General features: G+C 52.4%; 1 protein-coding gene across 3 annotated transcripts in view; it reads right to left on the bottom strand.

The window, feature by feature from the left end:
* Positions 1-4198: 4198 nt before the first annotated feature.
* The window catches only part of MROH2B (maestro heat like repeat family member 2B), a 74404-nt gene continuing 56545 nt past the window's right edge, over positions 4199-22057 (bottom strand). For all 3 annotated transcript variants that reach the window (XM_029058973.2, XM_039911528.1, XM_039911529.1), the window contains 14 exons: positions 21160-21257; positions 18588-18740; positions 16861-17018; positions 14864-14990; positions 13855-14039; positions 12394-12534; positions 12099-12213; positions 11658-11804; positions 10835-11017; positions 10253-10408; positions 9647-9781; positions 7262-7364; positions 5942-6007; positions 4199-4937 (listed from right to left, as the gene is read on the bottom strand). In XM_029058973.2, the coding sequence (XP_028914806.1) occupies positions 4822-4937; positions 5942-6007; positions 7262-7364; positions 9647-9781; positions 10253-10408; positions 10835-11017; positions 11658-11804; positions 12099-12213; positions 12394-12534; positions 13855-14039; positions 14864-14990; positions 16861-17018; positions 18588-18740; positions 21160-21257 (1883 nt within the window). In that variant the 3' untranslated portion in view covers positions 4199-4821. The remainder of the gene's footprint in view (positions 4938-5941; positions 6008-7261; positions 7365-9646; positions 9782-10252; positions 10409-10834; positions 11018-11657; positions 11805-12098; positions 12214-12393; positions 12535-13854; positions 14040-14863; positions 14991-16860; positions 17019-18587; positions 18741-21159; positions 21258-22057) is intronic.

Here is a 22057-nt window from a genome sequence, read left to right as displayed (position 1 = left end):
AGTTCTCTCATCTGTAAATTGGGGATTAAGACTATGAGCCCTATGTGGGACAGAGATTGGGTCCAACCCGATTACCTTGTATGTACCCCACTGTTTGTACAGTGCCTGGCACATAGTAAGTGCTTAAAAGCCACAATTAATATTAGGAGAAATAAGGTTTAGTTGGGGAAGACGTCTTGGAGGTAATATAATTTTAATAAGGCTTTGAAGGTTGGGGGGAGTGATTGTTGGATATGAAGAGGGAGGGCGTTCCAGGTTAAGGGCAGGACGTGGGCAAGGGGTCGGTGGTGAGATAGATGAGATTGGGTGGCAGTGAGTAGGTTGGTGATAGAGGAGCAAAGCATTATAGATTGGGTTGTAGTAGGAAATCAGCTAGGTAGGAGTGAGTGAGTTGATTGAGTGCTTTTCAGCCAAGGTTAAAGAGCTTCAGTTTCATGCGGGAGGTGGACGGGCAACCACTGAAGGTTCTTAAGGAGTGGGAAGATGTGGATTGAATTTTTTTAATTTTATTTTTAGGAAAATGATCCAGGCAGCAGAATAGAGACTGGAGTGGGGAGAGACAGGAAGCAGAGAGGTCAGCGAGGAGGAAGATGCAGTAGTCAAGGTGGAATATGGTAAATGCTTGGATTAGGGTAGTGGCAGTTTGGGTGGAGAGGAAAGGATGGATCTTAGTGATGTTGTGAAGGTACAGTGACTACGTGCGTTGAACGAGAATGACGGGTCAAGGATAATGCCTAGGTTATGGACTTGTGAGACAGGGAGGATAGTGGTGTTTTCTACAGTAATGGGAAAGACAAGGGGTGGACGGGGTTTGGGTAAGTAAGGAGTTTTATTTTGGATGTGTTAAGTTTGAGGTGTCAGTGGGACAGCCAAGTAGCGATGCCCTGAAGGCAGGAGGAAATATGAGATTGCAGAGAAGGAGAGAGGTCAGGGCCAGAAAAATCAATTTGGGAATCATCCACGTAGAGATGGTGGTTGAAGCCGTGGGAGCCAATGAGCTCGAATGAGTCCAGAGGAGCGGTGTAGATGGCGACCTAGAACAGAGCCTTGAGGGACTCTCACAGTTAGAAGGTGGGAGGGAGAAGAACAGGTAACCTGAGAAAAAGAATGAGAATGAGTGGCCAGGGGGATGAGGAGAACCAGGAGAGGACTGTTTCAGTGAAGCGAAGGTTGGATAATCTTTCTAGAAAGGGTGGTTCGTAGTGTCACAGGCAGCTGAGAGGTCGAGGAGGATTAGGATGGAGTAGAGGCTGTTGGATTTGGGAAGATGGAGATCATTGGTGACCTTAGAGGAGATAGTTTCTGTGGAGTGAAGGAGGTGAAGGCCAGATTGGAGGGAGTCAAGGAGAGAATTGGAGGAGTGGAATTTGAGATAGAGGGTGTAGACAACTCGCTCAAGGAGTTTGGACAGGAATGGCAGGAGGGAGATGGGGCGATAACTGGAGGGAACCGTGGAATCAAGGGAGGAGTTTTTTTCAGAACAAGGGAGACATGAGCATGTTAGAAGCAGTGTGGCCTAGTAGAAGCAACAAGGCCTAGTGGAAAGGGCGTGGGCCTGGGAGTCAGAGATCCTGGGTTCTCATCTGGGCTCCACCACGTACCTGCTGTGTGACCTTGGGCAAGTCAACTTCTCAGGACCTCAGTTAGCTCATATGTCAACCGGGGATCGAGACTGTGAGTCCCATGTGCAATAGGGAATGTGTCCAACCTAACTTGTATCTGCCCCAGCGCTTAGGACAGTGCTTGGCCTATAGCAAGCGTTTAATGAGTACCACGATAATAATTAATGTTGGAAAGCAGTGGGGAAGAAGCCAGAGAGCAAAGAGTTGAAGATGGCAGACAGGGAAGGAAGGGAGAAGGTCTTTCCAAGCACCAGTTGAGGCCGTACTGGCAGCCACATGGTCCTGGACTCAGCTCCATCAGGACTCCTGGGTCCCCTGAGGAATGCCACCCTCTTTTGCTCACCATTATCTACGGAAGCCCCATCCCCGGGTCTGAGGGTGATGGGGTGATGATGATGATGATGTTGGTATTTGTTAAGCGCTTACTATGTGCAGAGCACTGTTCCAAGCACTGGAAGAGATACAGGGTAATCAGGTTGTCCCACGTGAGGCTCACAGTTAATCCCCATTTTACAGATGAGGTAACTGAGGCACAGAGAAGTTAACTGACTTGCCCACAGTCACACAGCTGACAAGCGGCAGAGCCGGAATTCAAACTCATGACCTCTGACTCCCAAGCCCGGGCTCTTTCCACTGAGCCTGTGGGATCCCTTGGAACCGCTGTTAGAATGCGGGGGGGCAGTTCTGGCCGCACAGGCCAGGAGCAGAGAGGGCTTTGTGTGTCTGGTTTCCACGAGTGCTTGCAAATGCTATCCGGGCAACAGGTGACACAGGTTCACATAATCTTCGTGATCTTTCCAAATCCCCAAGCCTAGCCGAACAAACCTGTATCCACCCCAGTGCTTAGTACAGTGCCTGGCACATAGAAAGCGCTTAACCAATTCCCTAGTTATTATTTTTCTGGGTAGAAGCAGCAACACAATAATGATTGTGATATTTAAGCATTTGCTAGAAGCAGCGTGACTCAGTGGAAAGAGCCCGGGTTTGAGCGTCAGAGGTCGTGGGTTCTAATTCCGACTCCGCCAACTTGTCTGCTGTGTGACCTTGGGCAAGTCACTTAACTTCTCTATGCCTCAGTTACCTCATCTGTAAAAATGGTGATTAAAAGATGTGAGCCCCACGTGGGACAATCCGATTAGCCTGTAATCTACCCCACGGCTTAGAACAGTGCTCTGCACATAGTAAGTGTTTAACAAATACCCTAATTATTATTATTATTAATTGGGAGGATGCAATTCAGTCACATCAGACATAGGCCCTTTCTGTCCCCACTGAAGCTCACTGTTCAAAGTGTAGAGAGAACGGATTTTAAATGTGGCATTTGTTAAGCACTTAGTATGTGCCAGGCACTGCACTAAGCATGGAGGTAGATACAAGTTTATCAGGTTGGACCCAGTCTGTGTCCCACATGAAGCTCACAATCTTAATCCCTGTTTTACAGATGAGGTGACTGAGGCACAGAGAAGTGAAGTTACTTGCCCAAGGTTACATAGACAAATGGCGAAGCTGGGATTAGACCCATGACCTTCCAAATCCCAGGTCCGTGCTCTAACTGCTACGCTTCGAATCTCCATTACGCATGTGAGAAAGCAGAGGCTCAGAGAGGTCAAGTGACTTGCCCACGGTCACACTGCCGGCACATGATGGAGCTGGGATTAGAACCCAGTTCTCCAGAAACATGGAGTATTTCTGAGACGGACGCTGCTTCTCCTGATGCCGTCGGGGAACTTGCCCGTTTTTTCTTTCCCAGCACATTTGTGCCTCCTCCTTTCCCCCTTCAGGCTGGGATCCCTCTGTGAGCCAGGGGCCATGTCCTCCCGCGGTTCTAGCATCTTTCCCCAGTGCTCAGAACAGTGTTCCGCCCAGAGTAACCCTTCCCAAGGCAATCAGTGATAACGATAACCATCAGTATTGATAAAGATAGCAATAATTCACCAAGCTGTATCATGAATCCCGATTCCCTTGTAGGGTGGGAAAAACAAGGTAAGGAGGAAGGAAGAGGCCGGCATAGATGGTGTCCAGCAGAGCAGCCCGGCTCTCCGACACTGCCTCCCATTGGGACCGGCCCCCTGGACTCATCCTCCCATGCCGGAACAGTAGATCCTCCTCAATCAATACTATTGAATGCAAGGATTCTACTGAGAAGCAGTGTGATCTAGTGGAAAGAGCTCGGGCCTGGGAGTCAGAGGATCTGGGTTTTAATCCTGGCTCTGCCAATTGCTGGCTGTGTGACCTCTGGCAAGTCACTTCACTTCCCTGTGCCTCAGTTCCTCATCTGTAAAATGGAGATTTAATCCCTGGTCTCCCTCCTATTCGTGGGGAGAGCCCCATGCGGGACAGGGACCGTGTCCAACCTAATTGACTCGACCCCAGCGCTTAGAACAGTGTTTGACACATACTAAGCGCTTAATAAGTACGAAAAAACAAAACAAAGAGGGAAGAACGAGGTCGCCCTAAAAACAAGCTGTGGCTGTTCCTGAGGCTTGAGTTGGATGAAGGAAGGGCACCCTGACCACCGACGACAAGCATCCACTGAGCACCAGAGGGTGAGAACACCAATCACCGTATGGACAGTGTTTCCATTCATTTAGATTTATTAAATGTGTGTGGCGCCCAGTCGGTTCCTTGGTGAGTAGAGTATTGCACCGACCCCTTCTCTGAGCCGAGCACTGACCTAGGGACTCGGGGGAGCGCCGAGGAAGCCGAAGGGGCGGCTCCACCCTCGGGGGGCTTACAATTGAAGGGGAACTGGGCATGCAGATCGGGAGAGGCTACGGAGTGGGAGGAGGGAACAGGAGGATAACTTAGCTCCAGCTGGGAATGGCCAAGGCAGAGAGAAACAATTGAATCATTCCCAAAGTGGCCAACGTGGGGGTGGGAGGGTCCGTGGAGGAGAGCGGAGAGGGCAAAGGGCCTCAAACTGGCCCAGCCTGAGGTGGTCAATGGGGAGAGTTTGAGCAAATCTGGGGTGGGGCACCCTCCAAACCCAATCATGGTCAACCTAGGCCCAGAGGGGGCTGGAGATGAGCTTGGTGCCTCTGAACCAGCGAACCGACCCAGTTTAGGAACCCAAACAAGATCTCCAAGGGCCTGACCGTGTCTCCTCCTCCTCCTCGCTTCCCCGGGATCCGGCGGATGTCCCGAGGGACCCGGCCCAGCCTGGGAGAGGTTTGTGGACCGGCCGGTCCCGGCCCGCCGCTTACGGGTGGGGAAGGATGCTGCCGCTCGCTGCCCGCCTTCGCAGGAGACTGTGCTGGGCGGCCTCCGCCGCTCTCTGGACACTGACGCAGGGGTCCGTCCTCAGCCCCCGCAGACCTGGGTGGGGAACAGAGAAGGAGATGACGCACACGGAGTCCGTCGGGGCCGGGAGGGCGGCCTTGGATGCAAAGACCCAGGTAGGCTCGGGGCCAGATTGTGGGGCGGCATTAGCCAGGGTGGGGGCAGCGAAGGGGGCCAATGTGGGAGGTAGGTGAGTAAGACAAAAGAGAGAAGGAGCCTGAGGCTTTCTAGGGCACAACAGGGTGGTGGTAGCAGGCAGAACAGCTTATTTATATTGATTAATTCATTCAGTTGTATTTATTGAACTCTTACTGTGTGCAGAGCCCTGAACTAAGCTCTCGGAAGAGTAGAATAGAACAACAAGCAGACACATTACCTGCTCACGACAGTTTACTCTAAGCTCAAGAGTTTAGTACAGTGCTCTGCACAGAGTAAGCCCAACAGTTGTCTTTCTCCCCCACCTCCAAGTGACCCCCGGAGCTTCTGAGAGGCTGGCCTGGAACATCCTCCCTTCTCATCTCATTGTGGGCAAGGAATGTCACTGTTTATTGTTGTGTTGTACTCTCCCAAGTGCTTAGTACAGTGCTCTGCACACAGTAAGTGCTCAATAAATACGACTAAATGAATGAATAAATATCTGACAATTACTGTCCCTCGCTTCAAAGCCTTACTGAAGGCACATCTCCTCTAAGAGGCCTTCCCAGACTAAGCCCTCCTTTCCTCTTCTCCCACTCTGACTTGCTTCCTTTATTCATCCCCCTTCCCAACCCCTCAGCACTTATATCCGTATCTGAAATTTATTTATATTAATGTCTGTCTCTCCCCCTAGACTTTAAGCTCATCGTGGGCCGGGAATGTGTCTGTTATATTGTTCTATTGAACTCTCCCAAGTGCTTAGTACAGTGCTCTGCACGCAGTAAGTGCTCGATAAATAGGGCTGACTGACTCTGGCAAGCACCGGGCTGACGGATAGGTCAGGCTTCTGGCCTGCTTCAGAACCCGGTGCCGGGCTAGGAAGGGGCAGGCTTGGCTTCACTTACATGCGTCCAAGCTTTCTTGGTCCAACCACTGTGAGGGTGTGCCGGGAGCATTTTGAATGATGGCATCTAAACCCAAAGAGAGTATTTGTCATGTCAATGGCCAAGGTGATGAAATCATCATCATCCTCATCGATGAAAGACCGGCTAATGTCCAGAACACCGTAGTCCTTGGGTGAATAGAGGACAGCACCAGCCCCTGTTGTGGGCCAAGCATTGCCCTAGGGACTCGGGGGAGGGGGAGCGCTGAGGAAAACTGGCATGTCCAGAGCACTCTACTGGGTACCTACTGTGGGCAGAGCACTACACTAAGCCCTCGGGAACGTACCATAAAAGAAAACATGGGGGAACTGGGGGCTTCCACCTTTATTAAACTCTCCCAAGTTCCTACTATAGTGTTCTGCCCATACTAAGGTAAACAGGGCAAAAGTCCGCACCCAGGAGTCACCCAGAAGAGTGCTCAGCACATGACTGGTGCTCGGTGAGTTGCTCTGCAAATGGTAGTCACTGTGCTCTACAAACAATAGGCACCCAGTTTGGCATTCTGCCCATAGTAAGGGCTAAATAAATGCTATTGCATGGATGGATGAATGAATGGATGGGTGGATGAGTTTTGGGGGGTAACTGTCGCATCCCCCGGTTGTCCCCTGGGAAACACGGGTTCAGGAGAGGCAGCCTGCCCCTCTTTGAGCAAAAGCCCCTGGTAGCTGAGAGGAGCTCCTCCTAGCCAGCCCCTCAGGGCCCTCCCAGGGCCTGCTTTTGATGGCTCAGGAGTGAGGGAGCCAGGTAAATTTGGTGTTGGGGGGGGAGGAATCAAGAGTTGGGGTCAGGGGTTAAGGTTGGGGTCGGGAGTCAAGGTCCGAATTGGTGGAAGGGAGTGGGGTTTGGGGTCAAGGCCTGGGCTCGTGTGTCAGGTGTGGGGGTTGAGAATGAGGTTCGGGGCTGGGGGTCAGGGTTGGGGGTCAGGGTAGAGGTCAAGGTTAGGGTTCAGGGTTGACAGCAGGGGTCAGGAGTGGAGGTTGGGACAGCGGACCCGTGTTTGGGTAGAAATGGGGACTTGGGGGTGGAGGGCAGAGGGCGGGACTGGAGGTTGGCATCAGAGGATCAGCATTAGGGTCAAGGTGAGGGTTTGGGGGTGGAGGAGAAGGGTCAGGTAAGGGTCGGTGGATCAGTGTCAGGGGTCAAGGGTTTGGGGATGGAAGGCAAGGGTCAGGAGTGAAGGTAGGGTCAGTGGATCGGTGTCAGGTGTCAAGGGTTTGGGGTGCAGGGTGGAGAATTATGGGTGGGGAGGGGGCCAGAGGGCCAGAATTATCTGTCCTGGACCTGCGAGCTTGGCGGCGGCACAGCGGATCCTCTCCCAGGGGCTCCGGAAGAAACTGCACGTGTGCATGTACACGGTCTGCAGCAGGGCCGGGTTCTTGCGGGCCTGGAAGAGATCACGAGGGGGGCCACGGGGATGGCGGGGAGGGAAAAAAGGGTGGGAGAGGAGACCGTGAGTCCCGGGGATGGAGGGGTAGGGGAGCACCGGCTCAGAGGCCCGGAGTGGGGCAGGGGGAAAGGGGAACCAGCCCACCAGGAGACGGGTCCTGTGTGGAGGGAAAACAGTATCCAACAGGAAGCGGCCACGTCACCCTGCCCCACACCGTTAGCTGGAACCGAGATGTTGGATCACCATCCGCGGGGAAGAGGGTGCTCAATAATACGCCACTCACCCCAGGGTCCCCAACCCCGAGCTGGTTGTTTCTCCGGACAGCCCGCCCCTCCTGTTCCCCCTGCCTCCACCCAACAGTGCTTGGTGAGGGAGGTGGGTCCAGGGCCAACTTCAGGGAGGACCTGAACCCCTCATCTCACAGCCAAGCTGGGACTCAGAATCCATCCGGCCAGGACAAAAGGACACAGTATCAAGGCTTGTTGAGCTGATCATCATCATCATCAACAATGGTATTTACTGAGCGCTTACCATGTGCCGAGCCCTGTCCTAAGGTCTTGAGAGAGTACAGTAAAATAGTGTTGGAGGACATGTTTTCTGCTCACAGTGAGTTTACAGGCTAGAATTAAAATAATAATAATAATAGTAACAATAATACAACTACTATTTGTTAAGTGCTCTCTATAGGCCAAGCACCGTGCTAAGCACTGAGGTGGATACAAGACAATCAGGTAAGAATCTTTAGCCGGGGAGTGGGAGGTGGGGGTCTCTGTCTGCTGTCCTGTCCTCCCTGGCCTGGGATTTCCTCAGCCATACCCTTAGCGCTCGCCTGGAGAGCTGGCTATTCATTCCCCCGCTGGCGTCCTATGGTTGGCAGTTACATCTCTGTGCCTGTGACAAAATATCTGGCTGCCCAGCAGACCGCACCACGGGTCGGGAGACCTTGTCAGGGTGGAAGATGGGGGCTGGAAAGACGAGGGCAGTGACCGACGATCAGGCAATCGAACAGTGGTATGTACTGAGCACATGCCACGGGTGGAGCAGTGTACCGAATGCCTACTGTATGAAGGTTGCCCTACTGGGTACCTGTGGGAAACCTGAAGACCGGCTGCATTCAGGATGCTCCGCTACGGTTTTGGCAAAGTGAAATGGAAGGAGATCGGTCCCATTATCATTATTATTATTATTATATCTAAGTGTTTACTACGTGCCAAACACTGTTCTAAGCTCTGGGGTAGATAAGTTATCTGTTTGGTCACAGTCCCTGCCCCATTTGGGGCTTTCATTGGTTAGTTGTCCATCCACCTCTCCATCTAACAGAAACTCCTCAACCTCGACTTTATAGCCCTCAATTCCCTTGCCCCCTCCTACCTCACCTCACTGCTCTCCTACTATAACCCAGCCCGCATACGTTCCTGCTCTAATGACAACGTAACTCACTGTACTGCGATCTTATCTATCTCACCACCGACCTCTAGCCCACATCCTGCCTCTGGCCTGGAATGGCCTCCCTTCCTCATATCCAACAGACAATTACTCTCCCCACCGTCAGAGCCTTTTAGAAGGCAGATCTCCAAAAGGTCTTCCCTGACGAGGCCCTCATTTCCTCTTCTCCCACTCCCTTCCGCACTGCTCTTGCACTAGGATTTGGCCTCTTTATTCACCCCTCCCTCATTCCCACAGCATTTATGTCCATATCTGTAATTCATTTATATTAACGTCCGTCTCCCCCTCTAGACTGGAAGCTCATTGTGATCAGGGAATGTGTTTACCAACTCTGTTATATTGTACTCTCCCAACTGCTTAGTACAGTGCTCTGCACACAGTAAGCACTCAATAAATACATTTTATCGAGTGGACTCACAATCTAGGTAGGAAGTAGTATTTAATACCCATTTTACAGATGAGGAAACTGAGGCACAGACAAGTGAAGTGACTTGCCCAAGGTCACGCAGCAGTCAAGTGGCAGAGCCAGGATTAGAACCCAGATCCTCCGATCCCAGCCCTGTGCTCTATGACTAGATCGCACTGCTTCAAGGGGCTTATCCTTGAGCGGCGAAGGCAGGCAGTTACAGGTTGGAGGACCCAGAGCTTCACACACCTGCTTGCAACAAGAGTGTGCGAGCAAAGAGCCTGACCCTTGCCATCCCTGGAAGAAGGCCTCAGTCATCGTAAAAAAGCAGAGTGGAGAGGTGGGAGAAGCTTTGGTTCCCTGAAAATACTTGTGGGGGGAAGCAGGATGTCTGCCAGCTGGCATTTCCACGGAACGGGGCTCTCACCAGAATCCCACACACATCCTGGTAGAATTCCCGGGCCTTGGGTATTTCCAGGGTTGCGAGGTGCTGGTCCACGATCCCCCCCAGCTCCTTCATGCCCAGATAGGTCAGGCAGGCCGATGTGGTGGTCCGGCAGGCCTGGAGAAGAGAGTCATCTGGCTCTGTGCTACCCTGCTAGACATTTGTCATATCCCCGCCCCGGGGGCAAAGAGAGGGGTGGAGTGGATAGAGGAGGGGACGGGAAGGGAGAGGGAGAAAGGGAGGGAAGGAGTGAGAGAGGTGGCCCTGGGCCACCTACTAGGACAAGGGCATTTCTGACCAAGAGCCGGTCCCAGGCTGGCAAAGATCCCGGGGGGCGGGGGGGCTGAGGAGCCGACGGAGGTGATGTCCAGCAACCTGGCTACAGTTGTCCAGCTCTAGTAGGGATGCCCAGAGCCTCCCACCGGCTGGCAAGGAGGGGTCCCGGAACCGCTCGGCTCCTGGGACTGGGTAGGTTGGGCGAGCCTGTGGAGAGGGTACAGTGCTCTGCACACAGTAAGTGTTTCATAAATACAATTGAATGAATGAGGGTCTGTGCTTGGGCACCAGGGGTCCGGGGAGCAGACCTACCAGACCTATTTGTGGGTTGGGGTCCCACAGGTGCAGGAAGAACGCCGTGAGCGTCTTTTTCATCTCGCCCTTGAAGAACGGCCTTTTGGAGCTTGTTGCTTTCTCAGCCAGGATCCCAAACAACTGGATGCTGTTCAATCTCACCTCATCCTGCTCCTGGAACCACAGAATGGGGTGATATCTCGGGCGGGACCATCCCCTTCTCAACCCAGCCTCCTCCCCACCACCCCTCCATCCAGGTGAAGGATTGATCGGCCCCTAATCTGGTAGGACTCACAATCCTAATCCCACTTTTACAGATGAGGCAACTGGAGCACAGAGGAGTGAGGTAACTTGCCCAAGATCTCATAGCAGACAAGTGGCGGAGCTGGGATTAGAACCCATGACCTTCTGACTCCCAGGCCCGTGCTCTATCTACTATGTCGTGCTGCTTTTACTATATGCCGGGCACCATACTAAGCACCAGGGTAGATACAAGCTAATCAGGTTAAGACTCAGTCCATGCCCCCATAGAGCTCAGTCTCCATCCCCATTTTCCTGATGAGGCCACTGAGACCCAGAGTAGCGAGACCAAACCCTCACGTCTTCCAGGAAGGTCCTCGTCAGAAGGACAATCTCCTGGAAGTGGTGGTTGACCTCCTCGGCCGAGAGCAGCCCCAGGAGGCTCCTCAGCGCCTTCAGGCTCTCGCAGATGATATCGGTGCGGACCAGGTGGTACAGGCCTCGGATGACCGCGTCCAGGATGAGCTGCTTGTTCTTCCTCACCTGCTCAGAGAGGGGGGCCGCCCCGGGGACCTTGCGATGGACCGCAAGGCTCCCCGCCAAGTCACCTTCCCTTCCTTCATCCCGACCGCCTCCCAGCTGGCCCTTGCCCTCCACAACCCGCCCACCTCCATCCCTCTGCTCACGTCGTTCCCTTCGGCCTGGGACTTCCTCCCCACCCAAATCCCACAGACTGCAGCTCTCCCCCCACATCCAAAGCCCTCCAAAAATGACATCTCTCTTCAAACTAGCCTTTCCCGATTCGTTCCCAGCACCCCGGGCCATCTTAATCCAGCGGCTGCCTCTAGCCCTGGGGTCTCGATCGATCACACTGTACTTACTGAGAGCTTACTGTGTGCAGAGCCCTGTATTGAATGCTTTGGGAGAGTACAGTATCACAGAATTGGTAAGCATGTTTCCTGCCCACAGTGAGCTTACAGTCTTAGAGAGGTGTCTGATGGAATTCATCACCCTGGAGGTGGTTCAGACAACAGGGAGTGGGAGGAGAGGGAGAAGGAAGTTAAAGCTAAAATTCCAGTCAATCCAATTTAGCCAGGTGGGCTGGTTCTCTAGGCCGGACCATTGCCCCACAGCTTCCCCCCTCCCCAGCCCCTCCCTTCCGCTGCCCACCCATCTCTCTGACCTTGTTGGGCGCCCCAGCTGTGGCGTTCCCCAGCCCCCGGATCGCCATCTGCCTCAAGGTGAGGTTTGGGTCCCAGGTGGCCTGGGCCATCACGAACAACACCTCTTTGAGCTTTCCCGGCTTCCAGAGCGTCGGCTCCTTCAGGAGCTGAAATCAACGGGGAGGGTTTCTCTATCGGCTTGGTTATGGGGGCTCCCTTTCCGGGACGCTCCACAGGCAAAGGAGGAAATGGTTCCACGGTCTAGAGACTGCCAGGATTTGTTCTTTTGGGGAGAAGAGATGGGGGAGGGAGGGAGAGAGTGATGGAGAGGAGGGAGAGAGGGACGACGAGGGAAAGAAGTGTGTGTGTGTGTGAGTGTCGTGGGGGGGGGAGGGGCAGGGGTGTGATGCTATCTTCCGGAAGGAGGAAACTAACTGGCCTTGAGGGCTGCCAGTCCTTACCTCAGAGAAGAAGGTGGTGCCGGTGATCCTGTAGTTCTCAGATGGTGAGGAGAGTGCTGGGCGCAGGCGTGCCATGAGGTCTAGCGTAATGCTCTTTTGCCAGGTGGGTAGGCTCCTGGCGGGGAGGGGAGCGAGGCCGAGCTTCAGCAGGAGAGGGGGACAGTCTTTGACGCGGGCAGGGAGTCTTCCTGCCCTGGAAACTCTGGGCGGGGCGGCCAAGGGCGCGCTTAGGCGTGTCTCCCCGGGTTAGGTGTGAGTTTCTGTTCCGGGCGGTCAACCCTAGTCAGCCCCTCACCTGGCCAGCAGGCAAACTCCGGCAGGGTGGGAATGGGGGTCGCTCAGTAGGCTCCACAGGTTCTCCCCTTCCTCGGTCTCTTTCGCCAGGCCCTCCTTCACGGCCTGGACTTGGACACAGCGCAGGGCCGCCGTCGACAGGCTGAGGGAAGCATCGCCAGGGTTCAAGTGGGCAGACACCACAGACTCACAACCGCCACAGGCCACTAACAACAATCGTAAGAATCATGCTGGTACTACTGAAGTGCTTACTAGGTGCCAGACACTGTACTAAGCACTGGGGTGAATCAAGCACGTTGGGTGGGACACAGTCGCCGTCCCTCGTGGGGTTCACAGTCTCGATCCCCATTTTACGGATGAGGTAACTGAGGCTCAGAGAAATACAGTGACTTGCCCAAGTCACACAGCAGACAAGTAGCGGAGCCAGAATTAGAACCTGTGACCTTCTGACTCCCGGGCCCATGCTCGATCCTCTAGGCCATGCGGATTCTGATTTGGAATTCGGTCAGAGCCTGGGGAATAAGCTCGCTGTGAGCCTGCCAAGTCTGTTATATTGGACTCTACCAAGCACTTGGTACAGTATTCTGCATGTAGTAAGCATTCAATAAATACCATTGATTGACTGATGGTCCAAGCCTAGGCTAGATAGGACGCATGCAGATCAGACTCCATCCCCGTCCCACCGGGAGGTGGGGGAAGAGCGCTCACGGTCTAAGGGGGAAGCAGTGAATCCCCCTTTTACAGATGAGGAGACTGAGGCCCCGAGAAGATAAGTGACTGGCCCAGGGTTCCCCAGGTGGCCAAGCCTCTGAGCGCCAGGCCCTGCATTTCCCCAGGGCCATGCTGCTTCGCCACAAGTGAAAGCCAAGCACAATGCCCATGACTGACCTTCCCAGTCCAGAAATTCAGACCGTTAGCTGCTCATTGGAAAGAAACATGTCTGCCAACTCTGTCGCACTGGACTCTCTCAAGTGCCTAGTACACTGCTCACAGTAAGCGTTCAATAAATATCATTGTTGGTTGACTGATTGTTCTCCTTCTGGGATTGGGAGATGGAAATGAGGCAGAAGGTTAGTGGGGATTTAGGAAACTTTTTCATTATAATAGTAATTAATAATAATGATATTTGTTAAGCACTTACTCTGTGCCAAGCACTATACTAAGCACCGGAGTAGATAAAAGCAAATCAGGTTGGACACAGTCCCTGTCCCATATGGAGCTCACAGTCTCAATCCCCATTTTACAGATGAGGTAACGGAGGCCCAGATAAATGAGCCCGAGCCCTCATGTCTTCCAGTGTTCTGCTCACGGCAGGCACGCAGTGCAGTACACTGCACAAAGTAGGCACCCAGGATAGTGCTCTGCTCCCAGTAGGTCTCCAGTACAGCTCTCTGTAGACGATAGGCCCCCAGGACGGGATGGGCTGAGCCGTGGGCGGTGTTTGCGGTCAGAGGGCGGTCACCTGCAGGGGTTGCCGCCCTGGTGGCGCTCTCCGTGTTGCAGGACCCTCCTGCGGTTCAAGGTGGGAACCAGCGTCTCCCGGCCCAGGGTGCAGCTGATGAGCTTGAGGAGCAGCTGGAACAGCTCGGGGAAGAGCTGGCCCACCGCCGCGCCAGCCGTCACCACCTCCCTCAGAGCACAGGCAGCCTGGATGGATGGAAGATCCCGGGGTTGCGGCCGCTGCGGCCGCGGCCCTGCCACCCGCCAGCCTCTACCCTCCGTCTGTCCATCCCTCCTTCCGTCTCTCCCTCCTTCCCTCTGCCCGTCTGTCTATTCCTCTCTCCCTCTCACCTTCCCTCCCTTCCTTGTCTGCCTATCCTCCCTCCGTCTGGCTGCCCATCGCTCCCTGGGCCGCCGGGGCCCGGGGATGGATCTGGGTCTGGGCCAGCCTCATGGTCGGTTCCCGAGCTCTTGCTATGCTGGCTGAGCTCCCTGACGGGGATGGGGAAGAGAATGGGGCCGGGGGGGATGCTTCGGAGAGTCCAGCTGTCCAGCCTCTTCCCACCTTGGCTTTCTTCCAACAGACTTTTCCTCGGAAGCAAGAACCACAGCTGGAGAGCCAGAGTCCCTCAGGCCCGGTGGACTCTGGCCCCTCAGGTAGCCGGGGGAGGGCCGGTGAAGGGGCCCGTGAACTGGCCGAGGCCAGAGCCGTTGTTGGGCCGAGGTGGGGGCGGGTCATGACGGGAAGGGGCGGGAGGTCCTTACACTCTCTTTCAGGATGAGAAAAGTGACCGTAACATTTGAAGTGGGGAGGGGAAGAGGGAGATGGAGATGGAGGAGAGGAATACGAAGAGGGAGATGAGGGAGAGGAAAATGGAGATGGAGAGACAGAGATGGAGAGGGAGAGAGACGGAGATGGAGGGGGAGCCAAAGATGGAGAGGCAGGGGGAGATGGAGAGTGAAAGGGGAGAGGGAGAGGAAAAGGAAAAGAGAGAGGGAGGGGGAAACGCCCCAGCTATGATCCGTCTTACTGCAATGGCCTCGGTCTCGGCCACGTCGTCCTCCATCCCTTGCTTCAGTCTGTCCATCAAGACTTGCAGGAGTCGGGGGGTGGAGTGGGTTTCCCCTGCCAGGGCTTGCCACAGGATCCGGGTGTCCCTACAGTGGATGGCACACCCGGGACAATAGGCATTCATGACAGTGCTTTACAGTGGACCGTCTCTAGGGAAGCAGCATGGCCCGGCAGAAAGAGCCAGTGCCTAGGTGTCAGGAAACCTGGCTTCTAATCCCAGCTCCACCACTTGCCTGCTATGTGACCCTGGGCCAGTCACTTCCCTCTCTGGTCCTCGGTTTCCTCATCTCTACAAATGGGGATCCCTCCTTTACCCTGTGAACCCCATGTGGGACAGGGACAAGATTATTCTGCATCCATCCCAAGGCTTGGCACATAGTAAGTGCTTAACAAATGCCACTATTGTTGCATTTGTATGCCTCTTCCCGTCTACGTCCAGGATCTTTTTACTTACCAGCTTTATGAGAAGGGCCTGGGATTTGGAAAACAAGGGGGCCACAAAGGAAACACTTTAAGGACATGATAGAAGAAAGCCTTGGTCAACACTGTTTCTCAGACATTAAGGACAACAAGGCCCACTGTGTTCTAGAGAGGAGTGCCTCTCTCTCTCTCTTTTTTTTGAGGGTATCTGTTAAGCATTTACTATGTTCCAGGCACTGTACTAAGCACTGGGGTAGATACAAGATAGTCAAGTTGAACACAGTCCATGTCCCACATGAGGCTGACACTCTTAATCCCCATTTTTTAGTTCTCATGAGGCCCAGAGAACTGAATGGATTCGCCCAAGGTCATACAGCAAAAAAGTGGCGAAGCCAGCATTAAAACCTAGGTCCTCTGACTCCAAGGCCTGTGCTCTGACCATTAGGCCACGCTGCTTGCAGCTTCGAGAGGAGAGGGAGGCTAGGTGGTGAAAGGAAAACAGCACCAGGTGAGGTAAAGATTAAACTCAACCCCATCACAAGGGGCAGTCTGAGGGTGTGCCCACCAACCGGGGCAGGAGAGACGACATTGGTACCTTTGGGAGGAGAAATGATTTGGAAAGACGAAGATAGGGAGGAATTGCAGCGACGTAAATTCGGGGGCTAAGTGCGGCTGTCAGGAGGACGCGACAAGGTAGTGGCTACTTCTAAGGGACAGGAAACTGTCACCCACCACATCCCCCAAATTAAAAAAGCCACTAGCTGGCACTGACAAAGAAGATAAATGAGAGTAATTGTATTTGTTAAGCACTTACTACGTGTCAAGCTGGGGTATATACAAGATGAGCAGGATGGACACGGTCCCTATCCCACATAGGGCTCACAGCCCAAGAAGGGGGGAGTACAGATATTTAATCCCCACTTTGTCGATGAGGAAATTGAGGCATGAAGAAGTTAAGTGATTTGCCCGAGGTGACACAACAGATAAGTGACTGAGCCGGGATTAGAATCCAGCTCCCTTGACCAGCGTTCTCTCCACTAGAATACAATGCTCCTTGTAGAGAAGTTACAGATTTTCCTCCTAGGTGCTCTGTGACCTAGTGGATAGAGCTCGGGCCTGGGAGTCAGAGGACCTGGGTTCTAATGGTGGCTCCGGGACTCATCTTAAGTTGTGGCCCTAAGTGGGACAACCTGATTACCTTGTATCTACCCCAGCGCTTAGAACGGTGCTTGGCACATAGTAAGCGCTTAATAAATACCACCATTATTATTATTGTTGTCGGTTGTGTGATCTTGGGCAAGTCACTAAACTTCTCTGTGCTTTAGTTCCCTTATCTGTAAAATGGGCAGTAAGGCTGTGAGCCCCATGTGTCCAACCCGATTAGCTTGTATATAGTCCAGTGCTTAGAACAGTGTCCGGCACATAGTAATTGCTTAACAAATACCGTAAAAGCAAACAGAAAACCCTCGTGACCAGAGCTCTTGGGACCATTCCCCTTTTGTGAAGAACGATTTAGGCCCTGAATTCAGCCCAAACCTGTCAAAGGGCAGGGGCTTGGCCAAGAGGCTGGAAACAACGCTCTCCAGGTGGAAGCTTGCTATGAGAGAGATGATCTGCAGCACAAACTGGAAACTCTGCTCCTTGAGCCGGAGGACGGTCATGTGATGGTAGATGGATCCCAGGATCCCCAACAGCTGAAACGGGGAAAACGGAAGAGATAGCCAGGGTTATTGCATTCATCATTTCAGCCTGATTAACTTGTATCTACCCCCAGTGCTTAGTACAGTGCCTGGCACCTAGTAAGCGCTTAACAAATACCAAAACAAAAACAAAAAAAATCTCTAAAAAGATCCTCATCACGAAGACGAGCAGAAGCAGGGCCAGAAACTCTTTTGTGCTTTGAAAAGTATTACCCACACAAGACATTTAACCAATACCAACTTGAGTTATCTAGTTGTATGGTGTACTGAGGAGCAAACACTACTGATGGTGAAGCGTGTTAGGGGATATGCAGTCTCGGCCACCCGGTGTGCGCTGCGCTTGCTGTGTGCTGGGTAAATCAGTCAATCAATCAATCAATGGTACTTAATGAGCTCTTACTATGTGCAGAGCACTGTACTAAGTCCTCGAGAGAGTTCAAACAACAGAATTAGTGGACGCATTCCCTGCCCATCGGGAACACACAGTCTAGAGTGGGAGACAGGCATTAATATAAATAATTCATAACATATAATGGAAAGATAATAATAAAAATAATGTTGGTATTTGTTAAGCGCTTCCTATGTGCCGAGCACTGTTCTAAGCGCTGGGGTAGACACAGGGGAATCAGGTTGTCCCACGTGGGGCTCACAGTCTTAGTCCCCATTTTACAGATGAGGGAACTGAGGCACAGAGAAGTTAAATGACTTGCCCACAGTCACACAGCTGACAGGTGGCAGAGCCGGGATTCGAACCCATGACCTCTGACTCCAAAGCCAGGGCTCTTTCCACTGAGCCACGCTGCTTCAAGATGTGCACCTGAGTGCTGTGGGGTTGAGAGTGGGGTGAATATTAAATGTCTAAAGGTCAAAGATAACAATAGTAATAATAATGGTATTTGTTAAGCACTTACTAAGTGCCAGACACTGTACTAAGTACTGGGGTGGATACAACTTTATCAGGTTGGCTAGAGTCCTCGTCCCGCATGGGACTCACAGTCTTAATTCCCATTTTACAGATGAGGTAACTGAGGTACAGAGGAGTGAAGTGACTTGCCCGCGGACACACGGCAGATGAATGAAAGGGCCGGGATTAGAACTCATGACCTTCTGACTCTCAGGCCCCTGATCTATCCACAACGCCATGCGTAGGACAAAGCAGAAGGGAGAGCGAGCCTTGGTAAAAAGAGCTTAATTGGGGAAGGCCTCTTGGAGGAGAAGTGACTATAAGAATCTTTTGAAGGAGCAGCCTGATGCTGTTTTTTGCTTTTGTTTTTTTGGCCGTCTTTTTGAAGCCCCTGCGCACAGTTCTAGATTGTGGTGTGCCGGGATCGATTGGCCGAGTTTTACGGCTGAATCGTGGTATTGTGCAAGGCTTTGTTTCACTGCCTTTGTTCTTCTCCCCGCCTCCAGTTTGGTTGCCCAGTTTCCCTCACCGGCCAGTAGCTAAAAGACCAGATGAATGGCATCCAGATGTGAAGGGGAGCAGGGCCAGGCGGGCTGCTCAGGGGACCGTGTGGGGTTTTGGGGGCTGAGCGTGGGAAGCAGCGGGCCGGGGTGAGGTACCTGGCCCTCCAGCATGGCTCCCTGCTCCTCCAGGATGGTGACCATCCAGATGCTGCACGCCTTGGCACAATTGGGGGTCAGGTTTTCCAGGCCATCCAGCAGTTCTTCTAGGAAGTCCTGGGTTTCCTCATGGGGGATGAATTTGCTAACCATCTGTGGTATGGGCAAAAAAGACATTAACACATTAACCTAAACCTAAGACATTAAAGTCCATACCTTTGGCTAAACCTAACATTAAACCCTAACACCCATAATCTAAGCCAAACAACGCTGACCTAGTCCTAATCATAACAAACCTAACCCTAAACCCAACCCTAACAACCCTAACCTCGCCTTAAAAAACCTAACCTAACCCTAACAACCCTAACCTAACCCTAACGCTAACCATACCAACTCTAAATTTAATAGCATAATTGAGCCATTAACAATGTTAACCTAACCTTAACCATACAAACCTAACTCTAATAACCAAAAACTAACCCAAACAACCCTAACCTAGCCCTAACCTAACCCTAACGCTAACCTTACCAACTCTAAATTTAATAGCATAATTTAACCATTAGCAATGCTAACCTAACCTTAACGTTAACCTAACCTTAACCATACACACCTAACTCTAATAACCAAAAACTAACCCAAACAACCCTAACCTAGCCCTAACCTAACCCTAACGCTAACCTTACCAACTCTAAATTTAATAGCATAATTTAACCATTAACAATGCTAACCTAACCTTAACCATACAAACCTAACTCTAATAACCAAAAACTAACCCAAACAACCCTAACCTAGCCCTAATCATACCAAACCTAATCCTAAACCTAACCCTAACAATCCTAACCTCGCCTTAAAAAACATAACCTAACCCTAACAACCCTAACCTAATCCTACCTCTAACATACCAACACTAAATTTAAAAGCATAATCTTAACCTAACCTTAACCATCCAAACCTAACTCTAACAACCATAAACCCGAACAACCTTAACCGTAAACCTAATCCTAACAACCCTAATCTTAAACCTAACCCTATCAGCCCTAACCTAAGCCTAACCACACCAACCCTAGATCTAACAATCCTAATCTAATTCTAACGACAATTTAACAACCTTAATCTAACCCTAGCAACCTTGACCTAATCCTAGCCTTAACCAAACCCTATTCTTAACCAAACCAATCAGAACCGTAACAACCACCAAAGAACCTTAACCTATCCTTAATCATAACAACCCTAATCCTAACCGCCCTGACCTAATCCTACCTAATAATAATAATAATAATAATAATGTTGGTATTCGTTAAGCGCTTACTATGTGCCGAGCACTGTTCTAAGCGCTGGGGTAGACACAGGGGAATCAGGTTGTCCCACGTGGGGCTCACAGTCTTAATCCCCATTTTACAGATGAGGTCACTGAGGCACAGAGAAGTGAAGTGACTTGCCCACGGTCACACAGCTGACAAGTGGCAGAGCTGGGATTCGAACTCATGACCTCTGACTCCAAACCTACCCTACCAACCCTCAGCCTCTTCTTTTGGAAGAGGACACGGCCCTATTCTCCCCTCCCTATTCGACAGGCTGCAGCAGCTCTGCTTCTGAGTGGAAGGGAGGTGAAGGGCCCAGCTGGGATCTGGATCTTCTCTTCTACTAGCTCAGGGGAGTGATTGAGCCCACCGGGCAGCAGGAAACAGCCTTCCCTGGGCCTCCAGTTACAGCGTAACAATGAAAGGGGCGGAGTTGATATCCTGAGGCAAATCCAAGTCTCTCCAAGATGGGATATGGAGGCCGGTAGCTGATGCCTCAGAATCCTCCGCTATGGCCCTGAGGTGTCTGAGCTGGGCCACGCAAGAAGAACGAACCCTCCTTAGCATAAGCGATGTTAATTTATGCCCAGGAGAAGTCCACTCACCGCTACGCACCGGCTGAGCCCCTAAGTGGTTCTTAAAGACACTGCCTCCCTTCCCAAGCAAATTCTAATAACAACAACAATAACGTTGGTATTTGTTAAGCGCTTACTATGTGCAAAGCACTATTCTAAGCGCTGGGGTAGATAACAGGTAATCGGGTTGTCCCATTTTACAGATGAGGCAACTGAGGCCCAGAGAAGGGAAGTGGCTTGCCCAAGGTCACAAACAGACAAGTGGAGGGACCGTGATTAGAACTCATGACTGTCTGACTTCCAGGCCCATGCTCTACCCACTACGCCATGCTGCTTCAACCAGATCGGGGCTAGAGTTAGAGCGAGGGAGAGTGTTAGGGGTAAGACTGGGGTCGGGGCCAGGGTTAGGGGTTGTGCTCAGGGTCAGGACTAGGGAAAGGCTTGTAGAGTAGCCGGTCCAGTCCGTGGCCTGAGGATGATTTAACGCTGGATGCTGGGATGTGTAACAATGAACAACTCGCCCGGCGGCTGGGGACGGAGCTTGAAGAAAAGAGAACATGAGGTCATCGCTGGGAACATTCAGCTCAGGTCAGAGGATGACCCCGGGGGTGAAAGAAGGTTCCTTTAGCCTGAGGGAGAGCCCCTCACCCCCCACAGCCGGCCCCCGCAGCCACCCCGTCTCTCTGAGTTGGTTACCTTGGCTATGTTTGAAGAAATCCGAAACTGGTCCTGGCACTCCCGAGAGGAGAGCTCTTCGCGCAGGTCCTTTAGCTTTTCCAATTCCTGAGGCATCCCTGCAAACCGTCCCGAGGGAAGATAGGCCCTTTAGAGTCCTGGTCATTGCTGGAGCCGACCTCTCTTGGTGGGACTTCCCAGTGGCCTAGCTCTCCGAAGCTGGCGGCATTCATTCATTGGATCGTATTTATTGAGGGCTTACTGCACGCAGAACACTGTGCTAAGCGATTGGAAAGTACAATTCGGCAACAGATAGAAAGAATTCCAACCCAACAACAGGCTTAGAACCGGCACTGGGCTGGGCCCGGAGCCTTGGACCTTTGATGGCCGTGGCCTCCCCCAGCGGCTCTGCTGGGGGCTGAGGGCGGGAGATGGTGACTGCAGCCCCCCAGGCCCAGCACATGGTACGTCGCCCCTCAGCCCAAATCTCCCTCCCTTCCCAGTTTCTCCCGGGGAGGAGCCCCATCCCATAGCTGAGAGACAGGAAGATCGTGACTGCAGCCCCCAGAGCTTTGTACGGGGTCCACCTCCCTCCTCTCCCACCTCCACAGCGGGGAACCTCGTCCTACAGCTGAGGGCCAGGGAAATGGTACCTACAGCCACCTGGAGCCTCCTTTAAGCACAATATGTGCTTAACAAATAGCACAATTATTCACCACGTGGGACAACCCGATTACCTTGTATCTCCCCCAGGGCTTAGAACAGTGCTTGGCACATAGTAAGCGCTTAACAAATACCATCAGCAGCAGCAGCAGCAGCATCTTATAGCCACTCCCATTCCCTCCATGACTGGAATGGAGGGTAGGGAAGCAGGGAGAGAGCCAGGGGCCCAACAAATAGACGCAAAAGGCTGAAGGGG

This window comes from Ornithorhynchus anatinus, chromosome 3, assembly GCF_004115215.2.
Source record: "Ornithorhynchus anatinus isolate Pmale09 chromosome 3, mOrnAna1.pri.v4, whole genome shotgun sequence".
Lineage (NCBI taxonomy): Eukaryota > Metazoa > Chordata > Mammalia > Monotremata > Ornithorhynchidae > Ornithorhynchus > Ornithorhynchus anatinus.
This window is presented reverse-complemented; position numbering and strand designations above follow the sequence as displayed.